Raw genomic sequence first — 22,649 nt, forward strand, 5'->3', positions numbered from 1 at the left:
TCGGATCAATCCGAAGGTTGTTCCCAAAGAGAGCAAGCGACTGACTGTTCCCGACTATTAAGGAAACCTCCAAGATTTCAGGGGTTTGCCCTAGATTTTCTCTCCTTTCTCTTTACCACTGGCGCCTCCATATAAAAATCCTAGGCTATCATTTCTAATTTCTGACGCTAGTTTTACAAGAGACCTAGAACTATTGGATTTAGCAACTTGTAAGGGAGAAGGCTTCATCTCTCATTTTCACGAGAAGATCGTCCTGAACCCTTGTCTTTCTACTTTATTTTATATGCAGTATTATTAAGAAATCATGTATGTGTCATCTTGCTTTATGATTGAGTAGTCGGCTAAGCTTGCTTAGGGTTTTAGGGTGTCAATCGCATGAGCTAAACGCAAATAAGTGATTTTAACTGTTCTTCATTCATATTGTTCTTACTGCTTGCATTGAATTGATCACTTAATGTTCGATCTCTAGTTTAATCACCTAGCTAACCGCTTAGGAGATAAATTGACATATATTGAATGAGCTTCATATCCCTAATCAGCGAGAGTAGATATTAGGGTATTAAGTGAACTAATCGGACCTGATCTCTAAGGCTTGCTATCACGTCTTGTTCCAAGTGAGAGCTTAGGACTCAAGACCGATCAGCAAAGGGAACAAGTGCACGATAGTGGATTGTTCTAGCCGAGTGATCCGAGTTCTAGACTGCACCTCATTGCGCTTGAATAGTTGTTTGGTTCCGCATTGACACCCGATGAACAACCCTAAGCCGGCTTTCATTTAAATCGAATTTGAATCTCTAGGTATTTTAGTTACTTGCGTCACCATTGATTTTAAAACCCCACTTGTGTCCCAGCTTAATATTGAACTCATAAGGGTAAAGAGTAAACAGGTCCTCTGGATTGAATCTCAAATATTACAATTACCACTGTTGACTTGACAGTAGCAAGGATTCATTTTTAGTGTATCAGAGATCTTCTCTCAGCCCTAATAATTTGGACCTTCAACGCTTTCTCGCTTCTTTCGGTCTCCTCTATCGATTTGGTTTGCGTCTTTCATTGTAGTTTATATAGCCTAAGAAGTCTCAATAACTTTCTTTCATCATTGTCTCATGTTAAGGCATTTGTTATTTAGTTTCCATCTTTGGCTCTAGAGGTAGTATGTTACTTGTCGGCTGTTTGGTTCTCGAAAGGTATTGTACTTTTGCCGGCTCAGTGTATCCCTCGGTTAATATAATAACAAAATCAAAATTTTGTCAAGTTGGTAAACTATATCATCTTACCAATTAAATATTTGTATAGTTTTGTATCAACAATGGTCATTGAAGATTAAGTTCCAAGGGAATCCGTTGAAGGGATATAGAATGATTTACAACCATGTACACAAATCAATTTTGTCTAGAAACCACATTTCTTCTGGTATTGTTAGGATAAAAAATAAAGCATAGCTATTCCTGATACTAGAAAATAGAAAGTTGTCGGTCAAAGAAGGAAAATATATTAAAATTAATGTTTTATTGATCAATAGAGAATTTGTGACAAAAAAAGTTTGATCAATAGAGCATAAATATAACATATTGGTCTGAAAACCCTTGTTTTAGCTGTCTGCTTCTATAGTCGATGTGTACAATACTTGATCCATATCTTCTAAGGTTTAGGAGTCCCTTTTATAGGTCATTGTAGTCAAAATCTAGGTTAGATTTTTCATTATCCTAAAATATGAAAAGATCTGTCTTTAATATAAGTTCCATTTTACTCTGAGCCAGGAGGAAAACGCGATCCGGAGGTTAGAAATCGTTTAAGCAAGAGAAGAAGACCAGGAGAAATGACTTCATGGATTAATTATCCCCAAAATTTATTCCCTATCTTTTGTTTTCATCAGTAAAGTCGGGAGATAACATGTACACTACGGTCTATTGAAATAATACCATAGCAGCTGGTTGATGGGTGGTGTGAGCAAGACGTTTCTTCTTAGAGGTTTCCCGGATTACCTTAAGAAAACATGGTAGGAGATACCCCTTTTCTAGGCATATGAGAGACTATAAACTCTCAAGTCGTTTTGTCACGTAGCCGATCTTGTTTGATTTGTGATCCCAAATTCTCATTGAAATGATCTATGAGATCCATCTTATGGCTTAGGGCCTTAGTAGCACATGGTCTTATGGGCGCATATCCGTAGAATTATCTGATCTAGAAGACGCGTAGCCATATCAGATGATAGATTTGTCGATATGCTTTCATGAGCATGATGTTTTCCTGCCTATGAGTAGGATGTTGTGGCATGAGTAAATAGATAACTCGTAGAGTGCTACAGTGGATAGAAAGTTTAATCTGGTTGTTGATGATCACGTAGATCTGTCAAATTTATAAGAGAAAGTTTGTCTTCATATCGTGCGAGAAGAATGTTTGACCCGAACGAAGAAAGATAGGTTAGACCTTCTTCTTTTCATTCTTGGTCTTATTGTTTTCGTTGAGAATGAGAAGTCATAGAAAAAATGTCTTAGTCCTAACTTGCCTAGAGAAAGATTCTAAAAAGCAAAAGAAGTGTGAGTCAAATTAATTGATATGGAGCTAATTTCTGAGGGAGGGAAAGGCAAGTAGTCATAAGCAGAGTTGTAGAAGGAATGCCCCAGAGTAGATATATCATATATACTGGTCTTGGTTTGTCTTCGAGCGTTGTTCGAAGATCTTTAAAATATAATTTTCATAAGAAATCTACATTTGATAAATTAGATGAACTATAAAAAAAGATATATATATATATATACACGTCATGTAACCATTTAAATGACATAGGTGAAATCGTCCAACACGTTTTATGGGTGTGCTTTCTTTGCCACATGTTGGACGAGTCTGCGACATGCGATTGTAGACAGCTAGATGTTGTGATATTGGATTATTCATCGGTAGCCTTCAAAGCAGAAATATAATTAAGTTTCGAAACCGGTTATCAAGTTTCCAAACTCTCCGAGACAGAAGCGTGCAAACTAGTCACAAACAAGTAGCATAAGTAATATATATTATTTTATTTACTATAATAATGTCCATCTCCCGAGATTAGTTTTTATTTTGGATCCTTTCTAAAGTTGATTTGTGCCTCTCCTTGGAAATTAGGGTTTTTTCTTCTTCTTGTGGCGACGATTTAGTGATTGAGTTTGGGTCTGAGTAGAGAGATCCGAGTAGCTCGTCTTCAGCCTCTATTCTTCTTCCACCACCATGTTCTGGAAGTTGACTGCTCTCTCTGCAGCGTCCCCGGTTAGTACAACTTTTTTCTACACATGAATCAGGTTTCTTTGCGCCTTGGGGGGTTGCGTTATGAATCAACTGTCTCTTTCTTGTTAAAATGTTTGAGATTTCTCTTGAATTGATATCATTTAGCTTTTAATTCGTTAATTGAAAGTTTCTTCTTTGTGGGGGTGCGTGCGTGCTTGCGTGTAAATGATATATAGATTGATCTCCAATTGTAGTCATGTTTTCAATCTCTTGCTAAGAGGAGAGGCAACACACTCTTCTTATCCATCCATCCATCTTTTGCTTGGGATTAACAAAACAGGTCGAGTCCATATTAGACAAAGAAGACTTCACTCTGGAAGAACTCCTGGATGAGGAAGACATTATCCAAGAATGCAGAGCTTTGAACAGCCGTCTCATTAATTTGTAATTTCTTCCTTTCTACTCTTCTCACATTGATAGAATCACTTCATTATGTTTTCCTTTGCAGCAGGACTAGTCTGGTTTTCAATGCAAGTCTTAGTTTCTAATAGTAGTAGCAAGTGTTGGCCTCCTTATGCTTTTTTTTTTATTTGCTCATTTGCAGTTTGAGAGAAAGAGCTCAAGTGGAACGTTTATTACGTTTTATTGTTGAAGAATCTCCAGAGGATGCTGATAGCAAGCGTGCTTTCAAGTATGTGCATTTTTGTTTTTGTTTCTCTGAGATATTGCTTCCCTTTATTTTTCTGTTGACGTCATTTTAGAGTATTTCTGTGAACTATTTTGAACGTTATCCTTAAACCATGTATCTCTATTAGGTTTCCTTTCATTTCCTCTGAAGTCTTGACTTGTGAGATTGATGTAATTCTGAAGACTTTAGTCGAGGAGGAGGAGGTATTGTACTACTTTTCTTCTTTCTTTGTTATGATGGATTGGATGCAAAAACTTGTTGTTTTCTCTTGTAAATTTGAGTTTGGTGTTCCTTTTTCTCTGGTCCCATTTAATTGTTTCACTTTACTGATGCAGCTAATGGACCTGCTGTTCTCTTTTTTGGAACCAAACCGTTCCCACAGCGTAATGCTAGCTGGGTATTTCAGCAAGGTAAGGTTTTCGATGTACACTTTCTTCAGTAGTTATTTTGAGAATTTCAATTCTTATTAGTTTCTATTATATGCATCCACACTTACGAACTGTGCGTATTATCTCGTTTGGGTGTAGGTTGTCATATGCCTCATGTTGAGGAAGACTGTCCCGCTGATGAATTATGTAAAAGTGAGTTTTATTTGGATGTTTTATGAAATTCTTGCGAGTAACGCGGAAAGCATGCTAATTTCTGGTTGAAAATAAGACACTGGTAGAATGCATATTAAGCAGGATATTCCCTTGTAATTTTCTGTTGTCCTTTATTTATTTTTCTGATCTAAACAATCCTTAAATAGCTCAATATATGATTGAGACGCACCTTTTCTTTGGAACTTGTTACTTTGTGAAATGTGAATTATCTGATTTACTGTCCATATAAAACTAGTAACTAATGTTTTACAGTACCATCTACAGGCCCATCAGAATGTTTTCCAGCAATTGGTTGATTTGATCGGGATTACGTCCATTATGGAGGTAACCCTCCCCTCTCTTCTTATCCTTATATTTGATGGGGTAATCATTCTGAATCTTAAGTTAATTAGTTCGTGTGAATTCTCTAGGTTCTAATTCGGTTGGTTGGTGCGGATGATCATGTGTATCCCAACCACGTGGATGTGATGCAATGGTTAGCTGATAGCAATCTGCTTGAAATGATCGTTGATAAGCTTAGCCCATCAGTAAGTATATTTTTTTAATAATTATCTCTATCCCCTTCATTTTGCTGTAAACGATTGGAATAAAGGAAGCATGGGCACTATAAGCTACTTCGGCTTGCTTGCCTCTCTTTAATATTATAATAAATCGTAAGATCTGTTGGTTCTCTATATGGCTAGGCTGCCTGCTTGGAGCTACTAGAAAATCACCTTTTACAGCTTTATAAGATAGATAGAGGATAGTTGGTGAGATTCTCCTGTGCTGATGTGAAGTTTCGGACATGTTATATCTTTGTTTTTCCGTTTTTATCAGAATTCTCTCGAAGTCCATGGAAACGCTGCTGAAACACTCTGCACTATTGCTCAAAATGCACCATCACCTTTAGCTACGAAACTCTCTAGCTCAAGGTTTGCAAGATGTTTTATCCTCTTAAATTTGCAGAAAATACTTAGTATTCAAGATAATTCAGTGATCGTTTTATCTGCAGTTTTGTTGCAAGGATATTTGGTCATGCTTTCGGAGATCCTCCGTCCAAATCTAGCCTTGTCCACACACTCTCTGTGTGCATTTCGCTGTTAAGCCCAAGAAGATCTTTGGTTTCTTCTCCCTTTATGTATTCATTCAGGGGCCAACAAATCTTTGAGTCTCCAATTTCTGTGAATCCGGAGACGATTGCCACCATGCTGCCTAGACTTGGTTAGTGTCACACAGATGATTCATTGGGCTCTATTCTTGTTTTTCCTGCTGGTTGTTTTCTCATCATAACTTTTTTAGTGATTGCTAGATCCAATTCTATCTTCTTGGTTCATCTTAACATCTGGTAACTTCTTATGCTGTTCGACGTGACAGTACGTGTTTGCAAGACAATGAAAATCTTCTAGTTTTATTATTTGGTTGTTCGTTTGATGCCATTCCACCTTATTAGTAGTGTCTGGGTATATGCTTTGTTCTTTCTACCCTGATAGATTGAAGCTCTGATTCTTGTTGAACATATATGATAGAATTTGAATCCTAGACTTTTTATATGCTAGAACTTCTTATGTGAACCCCTTATATGAAGATTCCTTTAAGCGTTTTTGTCTCGGGTGTAGGTGACTTTGTCGCACTTTTGAACGTGACATCTGATGAAAAGGTGTTACCTACAACCTATGGGCAGTTGAGGCCTCCTCTTGGCAGTCATCGTTTGAAGGTTAGGTTTCATTCGTAAATATTTTTCATTGTCAACTAGACGATCTGATTGTAAGATAGACACGGGATCCGGTCCTGGAAATTACACATGTTATTCCGTATGTTCTCTGATCTATTATTAATTTATTGATTTCCTTGGTTTTGCTGATGGCTTTTCTTAGATTGTGGAGTTCATTGCTGTCTTACTGAAAACCCGAAGTGAAGCTACAGGAAAAGTACTAGCTACCTCAGGAGCTATTAGACGAGTCCTTGATTTGTTCTTCGAGTAAAGACTTCTTCCTGGATTGAGAAAAACTCTTGCTTTGTTTGGTACTTGACATGTCTTAACTTCGCTTGGCTAAATCCTACTTTTAATTGTTCTTTTTACCTATGCAGGTACCCATATAATAATGCACTGCACCACCAGGTAGAGAGTATAATAGTATCGTGTTTGGAGAGCAAAAACGAGGAGATGATTGACCATCTTCTCCGTGAGTGTGACTTGATTGGAAAAATTCTTAAAATAGAGAAACAGCCAATCCTTTCTGGTGATAACCAGGTACGAATCTCTGACTCCTGCTTATTGATGTGCATGCTCTCTGATATCTAGTCAGAAAATATGGTGGGAGAGTATATAAATATTTTTTTCCTAGTTCCGTATGACAAGACGTTGAACAAATTCTGTCGTGGTGTTCTTTATTGTTACTCTTTATCGGATACCGAAATGGTCGGCAGCTATATCCACTTTTCTGACAGTATCCTCAGTTACAGGTTTAATCAGTTTTGCTTTCATGCAGCCAACGATACCTGCTGCTGGAAAGCAGGCTCCACGGGTAGGAAATATCGGTCATATCTCAAGAATTTCAAACAAGCTTGTTCAGCTGTCAACTAACAGTAACCCGATAAAGACTTTACTTGAGGTTCGCTTTTCAACAACAATGTTAGACAACTGGGCTAATTGGTCTTATATATATATATGTTAATGATTTGTGTAGTTAAATAATCTTTGCTAATATGTTCTCTGAATACATATATTTGCTTGCATTTATTCGACCACTCTGTTTGAAAATTACTTGGATTCTTTCTGAGAAACCCATCAAAATGTGTCCCATAATAAAGTAATCCATGTGTAACTATATGTTTTTCCTTGTAATATTTAGGCATTCTTACCTCAAATTTTGTGTACAAATATTTGCATCCTGTGGGTAGATGCAACATTCTAACTCGTATATTTTTCCTTTTCTAGGAACATAACGAATGGGGCGAGTGGGAAGCTAATACATTACATGACCGAAACACGGTTGAGAATGTTTATCGCTGGGTTTGTGGGTATGTCTCTTCTCAAACCTGTTGCTGTCACAGCGTTTTGAGATATCATTGGAAACTTGGTCTGAACACCTTTGGGTTTAAAAGTAACGATATACTCGTGCTAGTGTCTCTTGATAACGATCGTTTTACTACTTCTGCACGCAGACGCCCAACTGCATTACATGATAGGACTAGGGACAGTGACGATGAGGAAGTTCACGACAGGGATTATGACCTTGCTGGTTTGGCTAATAACTTGAACCAGTTTACTAGATACAACATGCAAGAGAATAATGGTGCTGAGGAGGTAATTGTTAAAAAAATTGATTAGTATTTCTTAAAACATTTTGGCTGGATCTAAATCCCATCTTTCTGGTTCCAGGAGCATGGTTCCAATGACAGAGACGAAGAGGTACTCGTTGTAAATATATTTGGTGTCTCATGACATAGTCCTGACTGTGACATATTTGGTAGGATGTCTACTTTGATGACGAGTCTGCTGAAGTTGTTGTATCATCTCTAAGGCTTGGTGATGAACAGGCCAAGTAAGCTTCCACATCTGATTTATTCAAACCAACATTGAATGGTTTTGTTGCTTCTAAAACCAGTGGAATGATTATTTGTTCTTGGTGCAGCAATTTATTCGCAAACTCGAACTGGTTCACTTTCCAAGGAGATGAGTTGGGTGAGAACACAAGAGCAGGGGGGATTCCTTCGGAGGAAGCAATGGAAGATGTAAGCTTGGATGAAACTTCCGGTAATGGAGATGAAGAAGAAGACTGTTTGATTACGGAAAGCAAGAACCCTTTTGTGGCCACAGCTTCAACCTCAGAAGCAGTCTCTGTAGACAGCATACCTGGAGGTATCGAGATCGATGAAGATGTGGTTTCGGATGAATCGTCACCCGAAAGGGTTGAACGTGGAGATGCTTCTTCTCCCACTGCACAGGTCAAAGATCCGTTTCCTGAAGATGACGTCAAGATGCCTGATGTGAGAGTCTCAAACGGTTCTTCATCCTCAGAAGGTGAGATTAGCCCGAGATCACCGCCTGTGCCTTCATTGTTTGAAAAAGACATTGAGTTTGTGGGCGTGGAGCCAGAAGGAACCGAGAGGGCAATGGATCAAGCTCTCAAGGAAGGGATAGTGGGAGAAGCAGGGCCAATGAAGAGGAGCAGCACCACAGCTTCTCCGGGAAAGGAGAGCTCTGATGAGAATATGCAGCAGGAGTACAACGACACTAACTACTGGAAGGTCGATCAGGAGGTGGCCGTGGTTGAATGATGATGCGGGCACATCGTTGTCTGCAGGACTACCTAGCAGAAAGGGAAGGTACGTGTGATTGTACAGTACTACTAAATCATCTTTATTTTATTTTTGGGAATATTTTCTCCAAGTGACTGATTTGCTCGTTTAGGTTCTTACAAATTTGAATGCTTTTGCTATATCCCTGTCGAGGATTATTTTACAAATTTGGATGCTTTTGCTATATACCTTCTTGCGTCTTATATTACGTTTGAAATATTAAATCTGGGACTTATAAAGACTTTCGTGAGGGTTGCACTTTCTTGGGTAATAAAAACTGAAAATCTTGTCTGGATATGGTTTTGACAACAATGGTGGCCGATTCGTGCAACTAAATAGGGAAACAGGAATGTGTAAAAATTAATTTGAGATAAAATGGAATACAACAAACACAATATATGAGTGTTAAAAGAGCTACTACGAAGCAAACAACCTATGCTCATTCTATGACCCGTCTCAAAAGCTGCAGCTGGACAAGTGTACAATGTTGTTATTGATCGAGACCGTGAAGCAGTGGCGGGAATGAGTGACGTCTAAATGGGGATCAGTTCTGAAGGATATGTCCTTGTATTAATCATATATAATAGATTAACTATACTTCTGGTTTAGTAAGCTGGGTTAAGCCGGTTTGAATAATTATTTTACATGCAAATATATATGTGTGTGACTTTTGAGGTTGAAATTAGCAAACAAATATGGATTTACCTTTTGTTTTTGAAAAATGTAACTAAAACTGATTCAGTTTTTAAAGCAATGAATTAAAAATATTTTTGAAAACATGAATAGGATATATGTTTGTAATATTCTATCTTAAATTTTGTTTATATATTTTACTAGGGTGTTATACTTTTCTTATGATTTAAGTTACTATTTTTTATATGATTTTGTGGTTTGTGTTTTAAGTTTGCATTTGCAAGAGATGTGTATATAACGTTTTTTGTTTTTAAGAAAATTTTAGATAAGGAAGGTTTATATGTGGTAAAATATATTTTTCTTGTTTACAATAATTGTTTCTATATTAAAGAGTTATGGCATTGATATATTGTGAGAGTTTCAAATGGTCGATTTCATATTCAATGTCAAAATGATTTATTTTTTTCCTAATATTAATTCTTGTATAGATTAAGTAGAGATTTTCTTATTTAATTTTTCATACACTCACATTTAGGGTCATCGATCTAAATTGAACGGTTTTGGGATATTTTAAATTCTCTATGTTACAATTGAAATAAAAAGCAAAGAAAACCACATTGGTTAAATATTTAATTGGTTTAAAGAGAATCTTATTATAAAGAAAAAAAGTTCTCTTTTTAACTTTCTATACTGTCCTCTGTATATATTTTATAACATTTAAATTCTGCAATTACTTCTTAAATATTTAACATGCAGATTTGAATACTTTACTATGACATTTACATTTCTATTTTTTGTTTTAAAAATATATACTACAATTAATAGTTCAACAAATATAATCACAGCTACATCATTCACAATTTACATATTGTAAAATATGTATATAACTCTGACAAAACAATTTTCCTATACTTAAATAACTTCATCCACTGCCGCTTTGAAGCTCTCAGAGTTACAAATCTGAATTGATCATGGGTATTAAGATGGAGAGCAAAGCAAACCTGCAAATATCACAGAAAGTTGTTATGCCGCAGAGAACCACATAAACATGTATACCCTAGTAATATATTTATATATATGTTGAGATGGCATTAAGATTGACCGACCAATTTTGCTTATTTTCTTTTATTTATTTTAATTTGTTTACAATAATATATATATATATATATATATATATATATATATATGTTGAGATGGCATTAATTTGTTTATAAACTAACGGTTCATCCGTCATGTTACGTTTAGTAGCTTCCACAACGTGTGTGGTAAGCTTGGCATAGCTAGCTAGATTTGAGTTAGTTTCCAACAATCTTTTGGCGAAGTTATAAGCAATGGCAACTTTCCTTCACTTATAGCAAACACCCACTGCACTAAGCAGTGCAAGCCATAACTGAGATGGATGGTTGAAGGTTGAAGGTTGAAGTGAGTAAACTAAAAAAATCAACATAAAATTGTTGTGGTTTTACCTTATGCATCTGAAAGAGAAATTCATGTGGACTCTTTAAAAATCAACCATTAGTGTTTCTAAGGGAAGCTAAAGAGGCATTATTGGGATTAATGTGCTTGTTTAGTTTGCTGAATCAGATGGATAAAACATCAACTGCAAGAAATACAGTAACACATTCATCAAGCTACAATAATAAACTAATCATTAGGACAACAAAAAAAAACAATAATTAACTAATCATTAGTCCGAAAAATACTTCACATACACTTATCTGCAATGCAAAATCCAATTAAAAAATTTTCTCCACAAACAGCACCTCAAAAGATTGTTATAATACTTTTGATCATCTGGAGCATCAATTTTAAGGATTCTTTTATTCTACAATATAAGCGGATGGAATTGGAGTATCTGAAATGTAGAAAAAAAAACTAATAATATAGATCTTTATAAAGAAACATGAACTCAAATTCCTAGGCGAGAAAGAAAACCTAAGTAGTATCTATATTGTTTGACATCTATATTGCATCTTTCTTCTCATATATATCAAAATACACGCAGTCGTTATATTGTGCTTCTCTTCTTCCTCTACAAATTAGCCCCTAAAGGTCTAACCAACTTAGACCCTTTCTGAGATTTTAAATAGAGATTTTGGTTTTAAAATAGACTCAGACTAATTAATGGTACATAATTGCATCTACAACAAACAATAGCACAACTAAGCCCATACAGGTTATTATAATTTTGATTGAATGATCTGTAAATATTACAGAACAATATTTTGTAAATCATTGCCAAAGGTTAAAGATGTATATTACTCACCATGATCTGCATCATTTCTCTTCATTCTCTTGTTAATTTATATCCTTTCGCCGCAAACGTCTCCAATCATGCCAAACCATACAAATTCATGGGGTTTTGCTCTGTCAGATCAAATACATGTATTATATAACAACCATGAGCTCACAAAGAAAATACAATTATCATAAAATTAAGCAAAAAGAATCCAAGTTATAAATTTTCTGCCTTTTCATGATAAAATTCAAAATAAAAAACACTGACATGTTCTTCACTCGTATATATAAATTCAAAAAAAAATCTGCAGCTATAAAGATTACTCAGAAAGACTCATCTTGCACAACCTTTTAGAGCCTCCATTGTTGGTGAAACTAATCAGAGCTTCGAGCTAACAACGAACCCTAAAGATTCATGGTGGCAACTCGTGAAGCAGATAGAGGTGAGTAAAGAAACTCCGCTCCACACGCCGCCTGATTAGTGCCTTCTCCGCCGGCGAGCGTTTGATCTATCTTCGCCGAGACTGTTTCTCCTTCCCACGTAGATGTTGGCTCCATTGATTTTGATGTAATTCGGAGGAAACTATTCGACGGAGAAATTGATAATCATCATCTTTGTCGTAAGCTTTTTAGCCGGAGTCAACGCAGAAAGCGTTTCTGGCAAAGAAATTAGCCATTATCAAAGATAGGTTTCTTAGAGAGTTTATAAATGAGGTGAAAGACTGATGCTGTTCACGGGGTCAAGCATACCTTTTTATAGTTGAAGTTTCTGGCGGAGTCAATAAATTAGGAACCATTGAATCATAGACTGATAATAGTTAATGATTGTGTTGAAAATGATCCTTCGCTTGAATGTAACTGCAAAATGTTGCCAGATTCCTGCAGCAGGAAGATGAACAGTATCGTCGTTTAGGGTTTCGTTGGAGTGTTTCATGGAGACGGTTGGGTTTGTTAAAACGAACTGAAAACAGCAATCAACCATTTTTGAAGCTCAAATAACAGCCCAAGTGAATAGTTTAAATGAGCACGCGTGTTACTTTCTTGTTTCCCTAATTAATGAAACTGTGAGTTTAATTTCATGGACACGTGTTGCGTTCTCAACCTCTGAATTGATGACGTGGATGGCGACGTTGACACCCTGGGAGAGAAACAATCTGTAACGTGGACACCCTGAGAGAGAAACAATCTGTACTATATATATTTTATAGTAGTGTCTAAATAATGGGCAGATTGGTGATGATTCTAATGTTTTTGTTTAATTCAAGGGAAATTGCATTGTATAACGTTCACCAATTAATAATTCACTTCATAGCTAAAAAGAAATTTGACTGTGATATTCAATGTATTTTGTATCTTATATACTAAACACCCTTTATATCTACCGACTCAACCTCTTCAACTTATTTTCTCTGTTTTTTGTTTGAGTTTCAAAATCCTTTTGATCAATGATTCTGTTGACATATTTCTCTGCACCTAAATCGAATCAATCGGAAAGTGTAACATAACTTTTCTTAATCTCTATCGGCGAATGTACTTTTTCTTACATCACTTCTGATTTTCTTTGTTAGATTATCACGTCGTTAAAAATAAGATTTAGTGGTTGTTTCCATACTCTGTTTTGTTCTTAGAAAAGCGTCGATAAGTTTAGAAAACAAAGAAGATGAACTCGCAGACTATACTATTTATTTGGAATATAACAATTTGTTATATTTTCCGATTTGATACTTCTCTTTTGTCATTTTTGTGATTTTTTATAATATAAAATTCATTTCAAGTGGATGTTGGACAAGTGTTACAAAGATCAATACGATTTTTTACCATAAGGTCCAATTTTTTTCTTTTTCATTTGATCGTTATATACTATTTATAGAAGTGTATATTATTTCTTGTACAAAAAAACAAAATACTACAATACTGTATATTTTCAAAATTTAATTTAATTTGAGATATTATAGATTATATTTGGATTTATGGTTTATATATTATAATTTAGAGTTTACTATTTAAAAGTTGGGATTGGGGTTGGAGTAAATTTAGTATTTCAGGTTGTGAGTGGTGTGGTTGGAGACATATACTACTTCAACTACATTGCATGATATAATAGTAAACAGTAGTGTTTAACTGTTGACTTCCTCACTATACAATATTCAACAAAAATAAGTTTTAGTATAGTACAAAAATAAGTTTTAGTATAGTACAATTAAGCTTTTTGCTGACCACATATGTTATATTCGTCGTTAAATATCTTTGTTTTTACCGTTTATCTTCTACACACAAGGTTAAAACCGGAAAGAAAAAAAAACATCTTGTTATTCATTTAATAATGTCAAAATCAATGCTATATAGCTTTCCAAATTGGTTAGTTCGCAAATTAATCTTTAATTCAATTGGAAAATCAATAAGCTGTAACAAAAAGAAAATTAATATGAAAAATTTACCAGTTCAATGGATGGCTGAAACTTCATGGATGTAAAGTTTGAATTGGCCTATGTTCACTAACACTAACGATGGAACCCACTTCTCTTGTCCTTTTTAATTCCAACCCGACAAGGTACAAATTATTCGCAGAAGAAAAAGTTTGACCTTATTACCGTTGTTTCCCACACCAAATTTACACATTTATTTCTGCTTAGGCTCACACGGTTAATCGAATCTTATGAACAGATTTCTTTCTTTGGTCTCTTCCCTTAATAAAGTATAAGTTTTTAAAATTAATTGTTTAGTTTTTTTTCCAGTGAAGCTTAATTTGCGATTATCTATCTATTACTCCATCCGTTTCAAAATAGATGATGTTTTGGAAAGTTTTTGATGTTTCAAAATAGATGATGTTTTGAATTTTTATATTAATCTTAGTTTTATTGAAAAGTGTGTGACCAATGATGTTTTATATTTATCTTTAAGGATTGGCTGAATTAATTTTGGTTTATATTTTTAATGTTACTTTTTAGGAAAGAGTGTATACTTTAATTCTTGTGTATACACCCAAAACATCAAGTATTTTGAAACAGAGAGAGTACTATAAAGAATACCATCACTCTCTTCTCCTTCATCCACGTAGGAAAATAGAGTCTCCTGTGCTCGCCACGTGTCATCTCCCTCGATCCGCTGCGTTTAATTAACCTATGTATTACGTTGTCTATTAATTTGATCTGGGCCTTACCTTCATTCTGATTGGCGAGCCCATAGTGAGTTTCTCCAAATGTAAACGTGGCGATGAACGTCGTTTCGTATTAGGATTTTCGATTGCCTTTCGTCTCCACCATTTAATGTGAGACAGAACTAGAGTTCTTAGAGAGTTCTTTCAACTTCTTCCTAACGATCTATACCAGTTACAGATTTCTTATCTTAAAGTAATTCTTACATCATCACCCACTATCTATATTTAATGCGAGCTTCTTCATGCAAAGCGGTAGAGCTTCGATTATAAAAGGGTAAGCATTCTTCGTATCACAACCATCTTCTCCTTCCCTCTAAGCAATACAATAAACTTATATCCAGAATATGGCTAATGCAGCGATCTTGCTTTCCGATCGGAAGACCGGACGATGCTCATTCACCGTTCAAGTCTGATTGCTCCGCTTCTGGGAGGCGAAGAACGTCCGACGCGGCGGCAAACTCATGGGAGTCGCTACGTTGCTGCTTGATTCCCAGGTCTGTTATGTTCTCCGCTTGAGTTTTTTCTGTATCTCCGCTTGAGTTCATAACTAGATTGGTTTTTTAATTTAAATGTCTCAGACATATTGATTCCTTATTACCAACTGTTGGAGTAAGCTTGAAGTAACTTGAGATTGAAGTTACCTAATCCTATTGTGTTATGGAAATCTATAAGGATTAGGAAATATTGTTTTATGTTAAACCTATTGTGTTTAGGAAACTTTGATTCCTATATAAGAAGATGTCAAGATGTGACATAGCTTATGAGTTTTGGTAATTGACTTGATATTGTGATTGTGATCTCAATTGATTGAATAAGAGAAGGACTTCTTATTGATCTTGATTGTGTGATTCTATATTTGGTATCAGAGCCAGGAAAACAAACAAGTGATAAAGATCGATCATGAGTGATAACAAGGATGAGATCGTGGCACACAAAGACACCGGCATGGGGCACAAAGACAACGGCCCTGCTTCCATCAAATTTCTGATGTTAACCTCTTCTAACTATACTGTCTGGGCCATGAGAATGAAGGTGGCACTTAAGGTCAATGAGGTATGGGAAACAATTGACCCTGGATCCAAGGATGAGAAGAAGAACAATATGGCTATAGCGTTTCTATTTCAATCCATACACGAAGCTCTGATCTTGCAAGTTGGAGACATTGATACAGCAAAAGGAGTTTGGGATGCAATAAAAGCAAGACATGTTGGAGCTGAGAGGGTCAAAGAAGCTAGACTACAAACCCTAATGGCAGAATTCGATAGACTCAAGATGAAAGAAGAAGATACAATAGATCTCTTCGTTGGGAAACTATCTGAAATCTCATCTAAATCTGCATCACTAGGCGAGACCATTGAAGAATCCAAACTTGTGAAAAAGTTTCTAAAGACCTTGCCGAGAAAGAAATATATACATATCGTGGCCTCTCTTGAACAAGTTCTTGACCTCAACACAACAAGCTTCGAAGACATAGTGGGTAGATTGAAAGCGTATGAAGAACGGATCGCTGAAGAAGAAGAAGAAACACACGACGATGGGAAATTTATGTATGGTGATACGAGCCAAGATAGTTATGGAGGAAACTATAGTGGAGGACGAGGTCGAGGTCGAGGCGGTCGTTCTCAATGGAGAGGAAGAGGCCGTGGTCGCACCGGATCAACGTTTCAGAGTCAGCGAGAGGCATATAGACAGCGCCTAAACGGAGATGCGTCACACATAACTTGTTTCAAGTGGGACAAACAGGGTCATTATGCCACTGATTGTCCGGACAAGGTACTAAAGCTCCAAGAGACGGCTGAAAAAAAAAGATGAAGACACCCAAGATGCTGATGAATTAATGGTACACGAAGTAGTCTACCTCAACGAGAATAAAGTAAACCCTACTAGCTTTGAGGCTGATCTTGATGCAGAGAACATGTGGTACCTTGACAACGGTGCTAGTAAACATATGTGTGGGAACCGCCTGTTCTTCTACAAGCTTGACGAGACCATCACCGGTAAAGTAAGAATTGGAGACAACTCTCGGATCGACATACAAGGAAAAGGCTCAATCCGCTTTATTCTTAAGGAAGGCGAGAAGAAAATCTTGAATAATGTCTACTATATACCTGGATTAAGAAGCAACATTATTAGTTTGGGACAGGCTACTGAAGTGGGTTGCGAAGTCAGCATGAAAGGCAAGACACTGATGCTATATGACAGATACGGAAGCTTGATGGTTAGTACTACACGATCAAGAAACAGACTCTACAAGGTCAGTTTGGAGGTCAATCTTATGTACTGTCTACAAATAACTGAAGCCACACAATCATCCGTGTGGCACTCACGACTTGGTCATGTAAACATCAACACACTGAAGCTGATGGCGAAAAAGAAACTTGTTACTGGCATACCCAACGTCGAGATTGAGAAAGAAAAGTGTGTCTCTTGTTTACTTGGAAAGCAAGCGAGGAAACCTTTTCCACAAGTATCAAAGTTTAGAGCTTCTAATCCACTTGAGCTTGTTCACGGGGATCTTTGTGGTCCTATTTCACCAACAATGCCGGCTCTGAAGAGGTATATATTTGTGCTTATAGATGATCATACACGATACATGTGGACAATATTATTGAGAGAGAAAAGTGAAGCTCTTGAAAAATTCAAAAGATTCAAAACACTTGCCGAGGAAGAAAGCAAGGTCAAGATGTTTCGAACCGATAGAGGAGGTGAATTTATGTCTCATGAATTCAATGAATACTGCGACAAGAATGGTATAAAGAGGCACTTGACAGCTCCATACACTCCTCAGCAGATTGGAGTCGTAGAACGACGAAACCGGACACTTATGGAGATGACAAGAAGTATCTTGAAGCATATGAACGTACCAAATAGTCTATGGGTAGAAGCTGTGAGACATTCTACTTACCTAATTAACAGACTTGCAACAAGGTCATTAGATGAGAGAACACCATATGAGATGCTGCGCTCAAGAAGACCAAACCTCTCGCACTTGAGAATATTCGGATGCCTATGTTATGCAAAAACAGAAGCACCGGGAAGAAAGAAACTCGATGATAGAGCAAGAGCTCTGGTACACTTAGGAACTGAACCAGGATCAAAGGCATATCGATTATTTGATCCAGTAACCAAGTGAATCAGAGTAAGCCGTGATGTTGTGTTTTATGAAGGAAAAGAATGGGATTGGAGTAAAACAGAGGAAACAGAGCATCCTAAAGCAGGAGAGCTTGTTGTGAACCTCAAGAAGTTGGGTAATGCGTCAAAAGAAGTCGAGATCGTTCAAGATAATGAAGAAGAAGAAGAAGAAGGTGAACATGTTATTGATGTTGATGATGAAGAAGACATTGAAGGTGATGAAGAAGACGATACACAAGGACCTAGACGGTCACATCGCGTGATTACAAAGCCATCTTATCTAGATGACTATATTTTACTTGCTGAGGTTGAAGGTGAACGTCTGTTGATGATCATTAACGATGAGCCATGAGATTATAATGAAGCCAAGAAGTTGAAAGTATGGATAGATGCTTGCAAGGATGAAATATTCTCTATAGAGAAAAATAATACATGGGAACTCGTTGTGTTGCCTTCTGGAGTGAAGCCAATTGGACTCAAGTGGGTATTTAAAATAAAACATAATGCCGATGGTAGCATCAGCAAGTTTAAAGCACGGTTAGTGGCAAAGGGATATGTCCAAAAGCATGGTATTGACTATGATGAGGTCTTCGCACCAGTGGCTCGGGTTGAGACAATAAGGCTGATCATGGCGCTTGCGGCTTCTAGAGGATGGGAGATCCACCACCTTGACGTTAAGACTGCGTTTCTCCATGGAGAATTAAAGGAGGAAGTGTTTGTGGTTCAGCCAGAAGGATTTGTAGTTAAAGGTCAAGAAGAAAAGGTTTATAAACTCAAGAAAACACTTTATGGTTTGCGTCAAGAACCAAGGGCCTGGAATATAAAGCTAAACAAGATCCTACGAGGTCTGAACTTTCAAAGATGCTCGAAGGAACCTTCACTGTATCGAAAGGAAGAAAACAAGAGTCTACTTGTCGTGGTTGTTTATGTAGATGATCTATTGGTTACTGGATCATCACTTGAAGTAATACAAGAGTTCAAGAGAGAGATGGCTACTAAGTTTGAGATAAGTGATCTTGGCAAGTTGACTTATTACTTGGGAATAGAAGTTTATGAAGGAGAGAATGGTATTGTGTTAAGACAAGATCGGTACGCACAGAAGATTCTTGAGGAAACCGGAATGGGCTCGTGTAATCCTACACATGTGCCAATGGAGATGAATGCCAAGTTCTCGAAGTCACCTGATGATAAGGACATTGATGCAAGAGAGTATCGCCGGAGCATTGGCTGTCTAAGATACCTATTACACACACGTCCTGACCTTTCATTCAGCGTGGGCGTGCTTAGTAGGTATATGCAAGAACCTAAGGAGTGTCATGGAGCTGCTCTGAAGCAAATCTTGAGGTACCTGCGTGGTACATGCTCTCTTGGTCTTCGGTTTAAGCGTGGTGGTAACTTGAAACTGGAAGGTTACAGTGATAGCTCCCATAATGTGGACAATGATGATGGGAAAAGCACCACAGGCCATGTTTTCTACCTTGGAGATAGTCCTATAACTTGGTGTTCAACAAAGCAAGAGATTGTGGCGTTGTCAAGCTGTGAAGCAGAGTTTATGGCTGCTACTGAAGCAGCAAAGCAAGCCATTTGGTTTCAAGAATTGCTTGGTGAAGTTCTCAATAAAGCTTGCAAGCGAGTAATGATCAGAGTCGACAACAGATCAACAATAGCACTCACAAAGAATCCTGTGTTTCATGGTAGAAGCAAACACATACATAGAAGGTTCCATTTTATTCGAGAGTGTGTTGAAAACGAGCAAGTGGAAGTTGATCATGTGCCCGGAAGTGAACAGAGAGCTGGCATACTAACCAAATCGCTTGGAAGGATCAAATTCAAGGAGATGAGAAACTTGATTGGAGTTGAAGATATGAATGAAGTTGAGCTCAAGCTTATGGGGGAGAATGTTGGAGTAAGCTTGAAGTAACTTGAGATTGAAGTTACCTAATCCTATTGTGCTATGGAAATCTATAAGGATTAGGAAATATTGTTTTATGTTAAACCTATTGTGTTTAGGAAACTTTGATTCCTATATAAGAAGATGTCAAGATGTGACATAGCTTATGAGTTTTGGTGATTGACTTGATATTGTGATTGTGATCTCAATTGATTGAATAAGAGAAGGACTTCTTATTGATCTTGATTGTGTGATTCTATACCAACAATTCCTGTTTAGAGCTTCGGAACTGATTAGTAATTGTTTTTAATATTTTCCTGATTATATATAGGATCATCCGTCGTGTTGAATCTTTATTAACAAGATTTTCTGATCATTTTATGTTTAGTCGACCATGATGCCGGCGACGGTGAATGTGAACCGGCTTGAAACTCGCCTAATCTGAAGACGGGTTAACTATATTCCGATAGGTGTGGAAACTTTTCGGTTCCGTGATCACAGCGCGCTGCTTGGTCTTGCCAACACAAACACTCAGCTTCCAGGTACTGCTCTTCTTATCTGTAAATTTTTCTATTATGATTATTTATTTAATAATAATCATCCCACAGACATCGTCGGTGGGATAACTGCCGTGAAGAGCACTTTCACCGATCCTCCGCAGAACAATAACCGTCTGATGGCAACTATAAAAATGGATAAGTTACTAATTCTTCCATATTTATCCATTTAGATTTTAATTTGTCTACTTTAAAAAGTATTACATTTTGATCAGTTTTTTTATGTACATGTTATCAGTGATGTTTCGGTGACTATGAGTCTGTTCGACTCACAGGCTGTCAAGCTCCACAAACAACTTTAATCGATGGGAGGTGGTCCAAGGGTTCTGGTTGCAACCAGTATCAACCCCCAAATTGTGGGAGGTAATTCCTTGAACTTAACATGCATCACACAGTCCGCCTTTTAATTATTCTCAGTACATTAACATCATTTTTATTTTGTAGGTCGTCTGTTTCTGAATGCTACTTCAGGCACACACATATATTTTGACAAGGAAACCACCGCAGGGGAGACTTATTTCTACAGGCTGGTTGCCCAAGACACCAGGCTTCCATCAGCAGCTCCATTGCTAAAGAGCTACGCCAAAGTGGAATCTCTGAGCATAGCTGAGCTCAATGAATTTGTCATATCTGCTTCTTCTCAGGTTTAGTAACCATATATTATGATTTGAAAGGAGAATGAATTAAAGTTAAAGTTTGATGCTGCTGATTAACGAATGTAGGAGATTGATTTCATCTGCACCGAGAAGGTCACTGGTATCAAGCTAGACAAGGGATTGTGCTACGTTTCTTGCTCCAACTGCACCAAAAGCTCCAACGCATTGTCTCAGCTTTCACCTGGCTGCATTGTACTAATACTAATGCTGTTGGGGTCTAACCATTTGTACAAATCTTATTTGCATTCATTAATGTTGGTGTCCACGCACATATTCAACTTTGAGATTTGATACCTGTTAACTTCCTGCTAGATATCGGGTGGAGATGTCCATTGTTGTTTGTTTTAATGGGGTTATGACAAAACTGCATAATATGAGAGCCTATGAAACTGGCCATCTTTTGGTATGTTCTTACTCCGCCTGTCATGCATCTTTGTCTTGAATTTTTATTCATGAAATTGCCTTCAACCGTTGCTTCCTCAGGCTGGTGATGGTGTGAACCCGGAGGACACTCAGGCACCTCCATTTGTTGCAGGCATGGACGGTAGGCCTACACATTCCAGGTTAAGGTCGGTGCATACAACTTCACTCCCGCATCCTTAGTGAAGGTGACCGTATGCCGCTCTCTCAATTTGTTGACAATGTAAGTTCCATGTACTATATTACAGTCAGTTAGCTTCACAGTATGCAGATATTAACAGGTTAGTTTGGTCTGAATAGGGAGGCGATGATGACAATGGAAACAACAACAGTGGTGCCATCTCGGTTCGTTCTAAGGTGGAGACTGGTGGTAGCAGTCAGGTGCAAGGATCCTCGGAAGTTAAGAAGAAGGCACGTAAGGCATTGGTGGAGATGATTGGATACTTGAAGTTATGATGCAGTATTTTCCGCTTTCAATAATGCTTATGCATCTGTTTTTTTCCCCTGTTTTGTTGACAACTTGGTCTTTGAATATTGGTTAGTTTATGTTTGGTTACAGACAAGCTGTATAAAATCTATCACGTTCTCCGGTTGTTTTGTATTTAAGATCTTTATTCATATTTGGATAGCTCAAAGACTGCTTGAAATGGAATATGATTCTATTAATATTACTTGAGTATTCATTTTTTATGTAACTCTAGACTGCTATAATATAAAAGACCAAGAGTTCAAACCATTAATTTTGAAATGTCGATTTCATAGCATTTTACTTTAATATAATACTAGACCCTGACCCGCGCACCAGCGCGGATATGAATTTTCAGTTTTTAATTATTTATTTTATTAAATGATGTATTTGTAATATTCGTTCATATTATATTCATTAAGTAAATATTTTTTTTGCATCTTAAACTATCTATTTTTTTACGAATGTGTGATATCATATAAAAAAATATAAAAAAATGAGTATATAGAGTTAATTAGATAATTGTAAAAGCAGAAATTTTCTTTCCTGTGCGATATCATATAAATAATGATCCACCCATTTAACAAAAATCATGATTTTTTTTATGTGTAATTTTTTTATTTTGACAATTTCCTTAAAACTATATTAAATTTTACATATTTTTATTAGAATATTTTTAATATCTTTACCTTTTTATTTGAAATGCAACTCAATATTTTTT

General features: G+C 36.7%; 2 protein-coding genes across 5 annotated transcripts; both read left to right on the plus strand.

The window, feature by feature from the left end:
- Positions 1-2,837: 2,837 nt before the first annotated feature.
- On the plus strand, positions 2,838-8,964 carry LOC106335709 (serine/threonine-protein phosphatase 6 regulatory subunit 3-like). 3 transcript variants are annotated; one of them, XM_013774301.1, is made up of 20 exons: positions 2,838-3,004; positions 3,109-3,249; positions 3,548-3,651; positions 3,812-3,898; positions 4,023-4,098; positions 4,231-4,305; positions 4,423-4,476; positions 4,750-4,821; positions 4,908-5,024; positions 5,314-5,408; positions 5,489-5,697; positions 6,093-6,190; positions 6,351-6,454; positions 6,565-6,727; positions 6,966-7,088; positions 7,415-7,497; positions 7,642-7,783; positions 7,859-7,888; positions 7,951-8,021; positions 8,112-8,964. In XM_013774301.1, exons 2-20 carry the CDS (start codon positions 3,211-3,213, stop codon positions 8,755-8,757), a joined length of 2,388 nt encoding a protein of 795 aa, XP_013629755.1. In that variant the 5' UTR covers positions 2,838-3,004; positions 3,109-3,210; the 3' UTR covers positions 8,758-8,964. The 3 variants fall into 3 exon arrangements, with proteins under 3 accessions (XP_013629755.1, XP_013629754.1, XP_013629756.1); XM_013774300.1 differs by lacking the exon at positions 2,838-3,004 and having other exon boundaries at positions 3,052-3,249; XM_013774302.1 differs by lacking the exon at positions 2,838-3,004 and having other exon boundaries at positions 3,088-3,249; positions 4,762-4,821; positions 8,112-8,757.
- Positions 8,965-20,445: 11,481 nt separating this feature from the next.
- Positions 20,446-22,107, plus strand: LOC106333652. 2 transcript variants are annotated; one of them, XR_001268434.1, is made up of 7 exons: positions 20,446-20,528; positions 20,625-20,749; positions 20,831-21,030; positions 21,109-21,234; positions 21,355-21,445; positions 21,526-21,685; positions 21,763-22,107. XR_001268434.1 is itself a non-coding variant. In XM_013772071.1 (7 exons), the coding sequence occupies exons 2-6, from the start codon at positions 20,692-20,694 to the stop codon at positions 21,643-21,645; spliced, it is 630 nt and encodes a 209-aa protein (XP_013627525.1). In that variant the 5' UTR covers positions 20,446-20,528; positions 20,625-20,691; the 3' UTR covers positions 21,646-21,685; positions 21,763-22,107. The 2 variants fall into 2 exon arrangements, 1 of the variants encoding a protein (XP_013627525.1); XM_013772071.1 differs by having other exon boundaries at positions 21,109-21,269.
- Positions 22,108-22,649: the final 542 nt, after the last annotated feature.

The sequence above is a fragment of the Brassica oleracea genome, chromosome C3 (assembly GCF_000695525.1).
Source record: "Brassica oleracea var. oleracea cultivar TO1000 chromosome C3, BOL, whole genome shotgun sequence".
Taxonomy (NCBI): Eukaryota; Viridiplantae; Streptophyta; class Magnoliopsida; order Brassicales; family Brassicaceae; genus Brassica; species Brassica oleracea.

Bases quoted from the DNA above. Each gene is read 5' to 3' on its own strand.
- LOC106335709 (XM_013774301.1), top strand. From the start codon at position 3,211: ATGTTCTGGAAGTTGACTGCTCTCTCTGCAGCGTCCCCG. The intron at 5,698-6,092 runs GTTAGTGTCACA...TCTCGGGTGTAG, and splicing joins CACCATGCTGCCTAGACTTG to GTGACTTTGTCGCACTTTTG. The intron at 7,089-7,414 runs GTTCGCTTTTCA...TTCCTTTTCTAG, and splicing joins CGATAAAGACTTTACTTGAG to GAACATAACGAATGGGGCGA.
- LOC106333652 (XM_013772071.1), top strand. From the start codon at position 20,692: ATGGGAGGTGGTCCAAGGGTTCTGGTTGCAACCAGTATCAACCCCCAA. The intron at 20,750-20,830 runs GTAATTCCTTGA...TTTATTTTGTAG, and splicing joins CAACCCCCAAATTGTGGGAG to GTCGTCTGTTTCTGAATGCT. The intron at 21,270-21,354 runs GTACAAATCTTA...ACTTCCTGCTAG, and splicing joins CTGTTGGGGTCTAACCATTT to ATATCGGGTGGAGATGTCCA.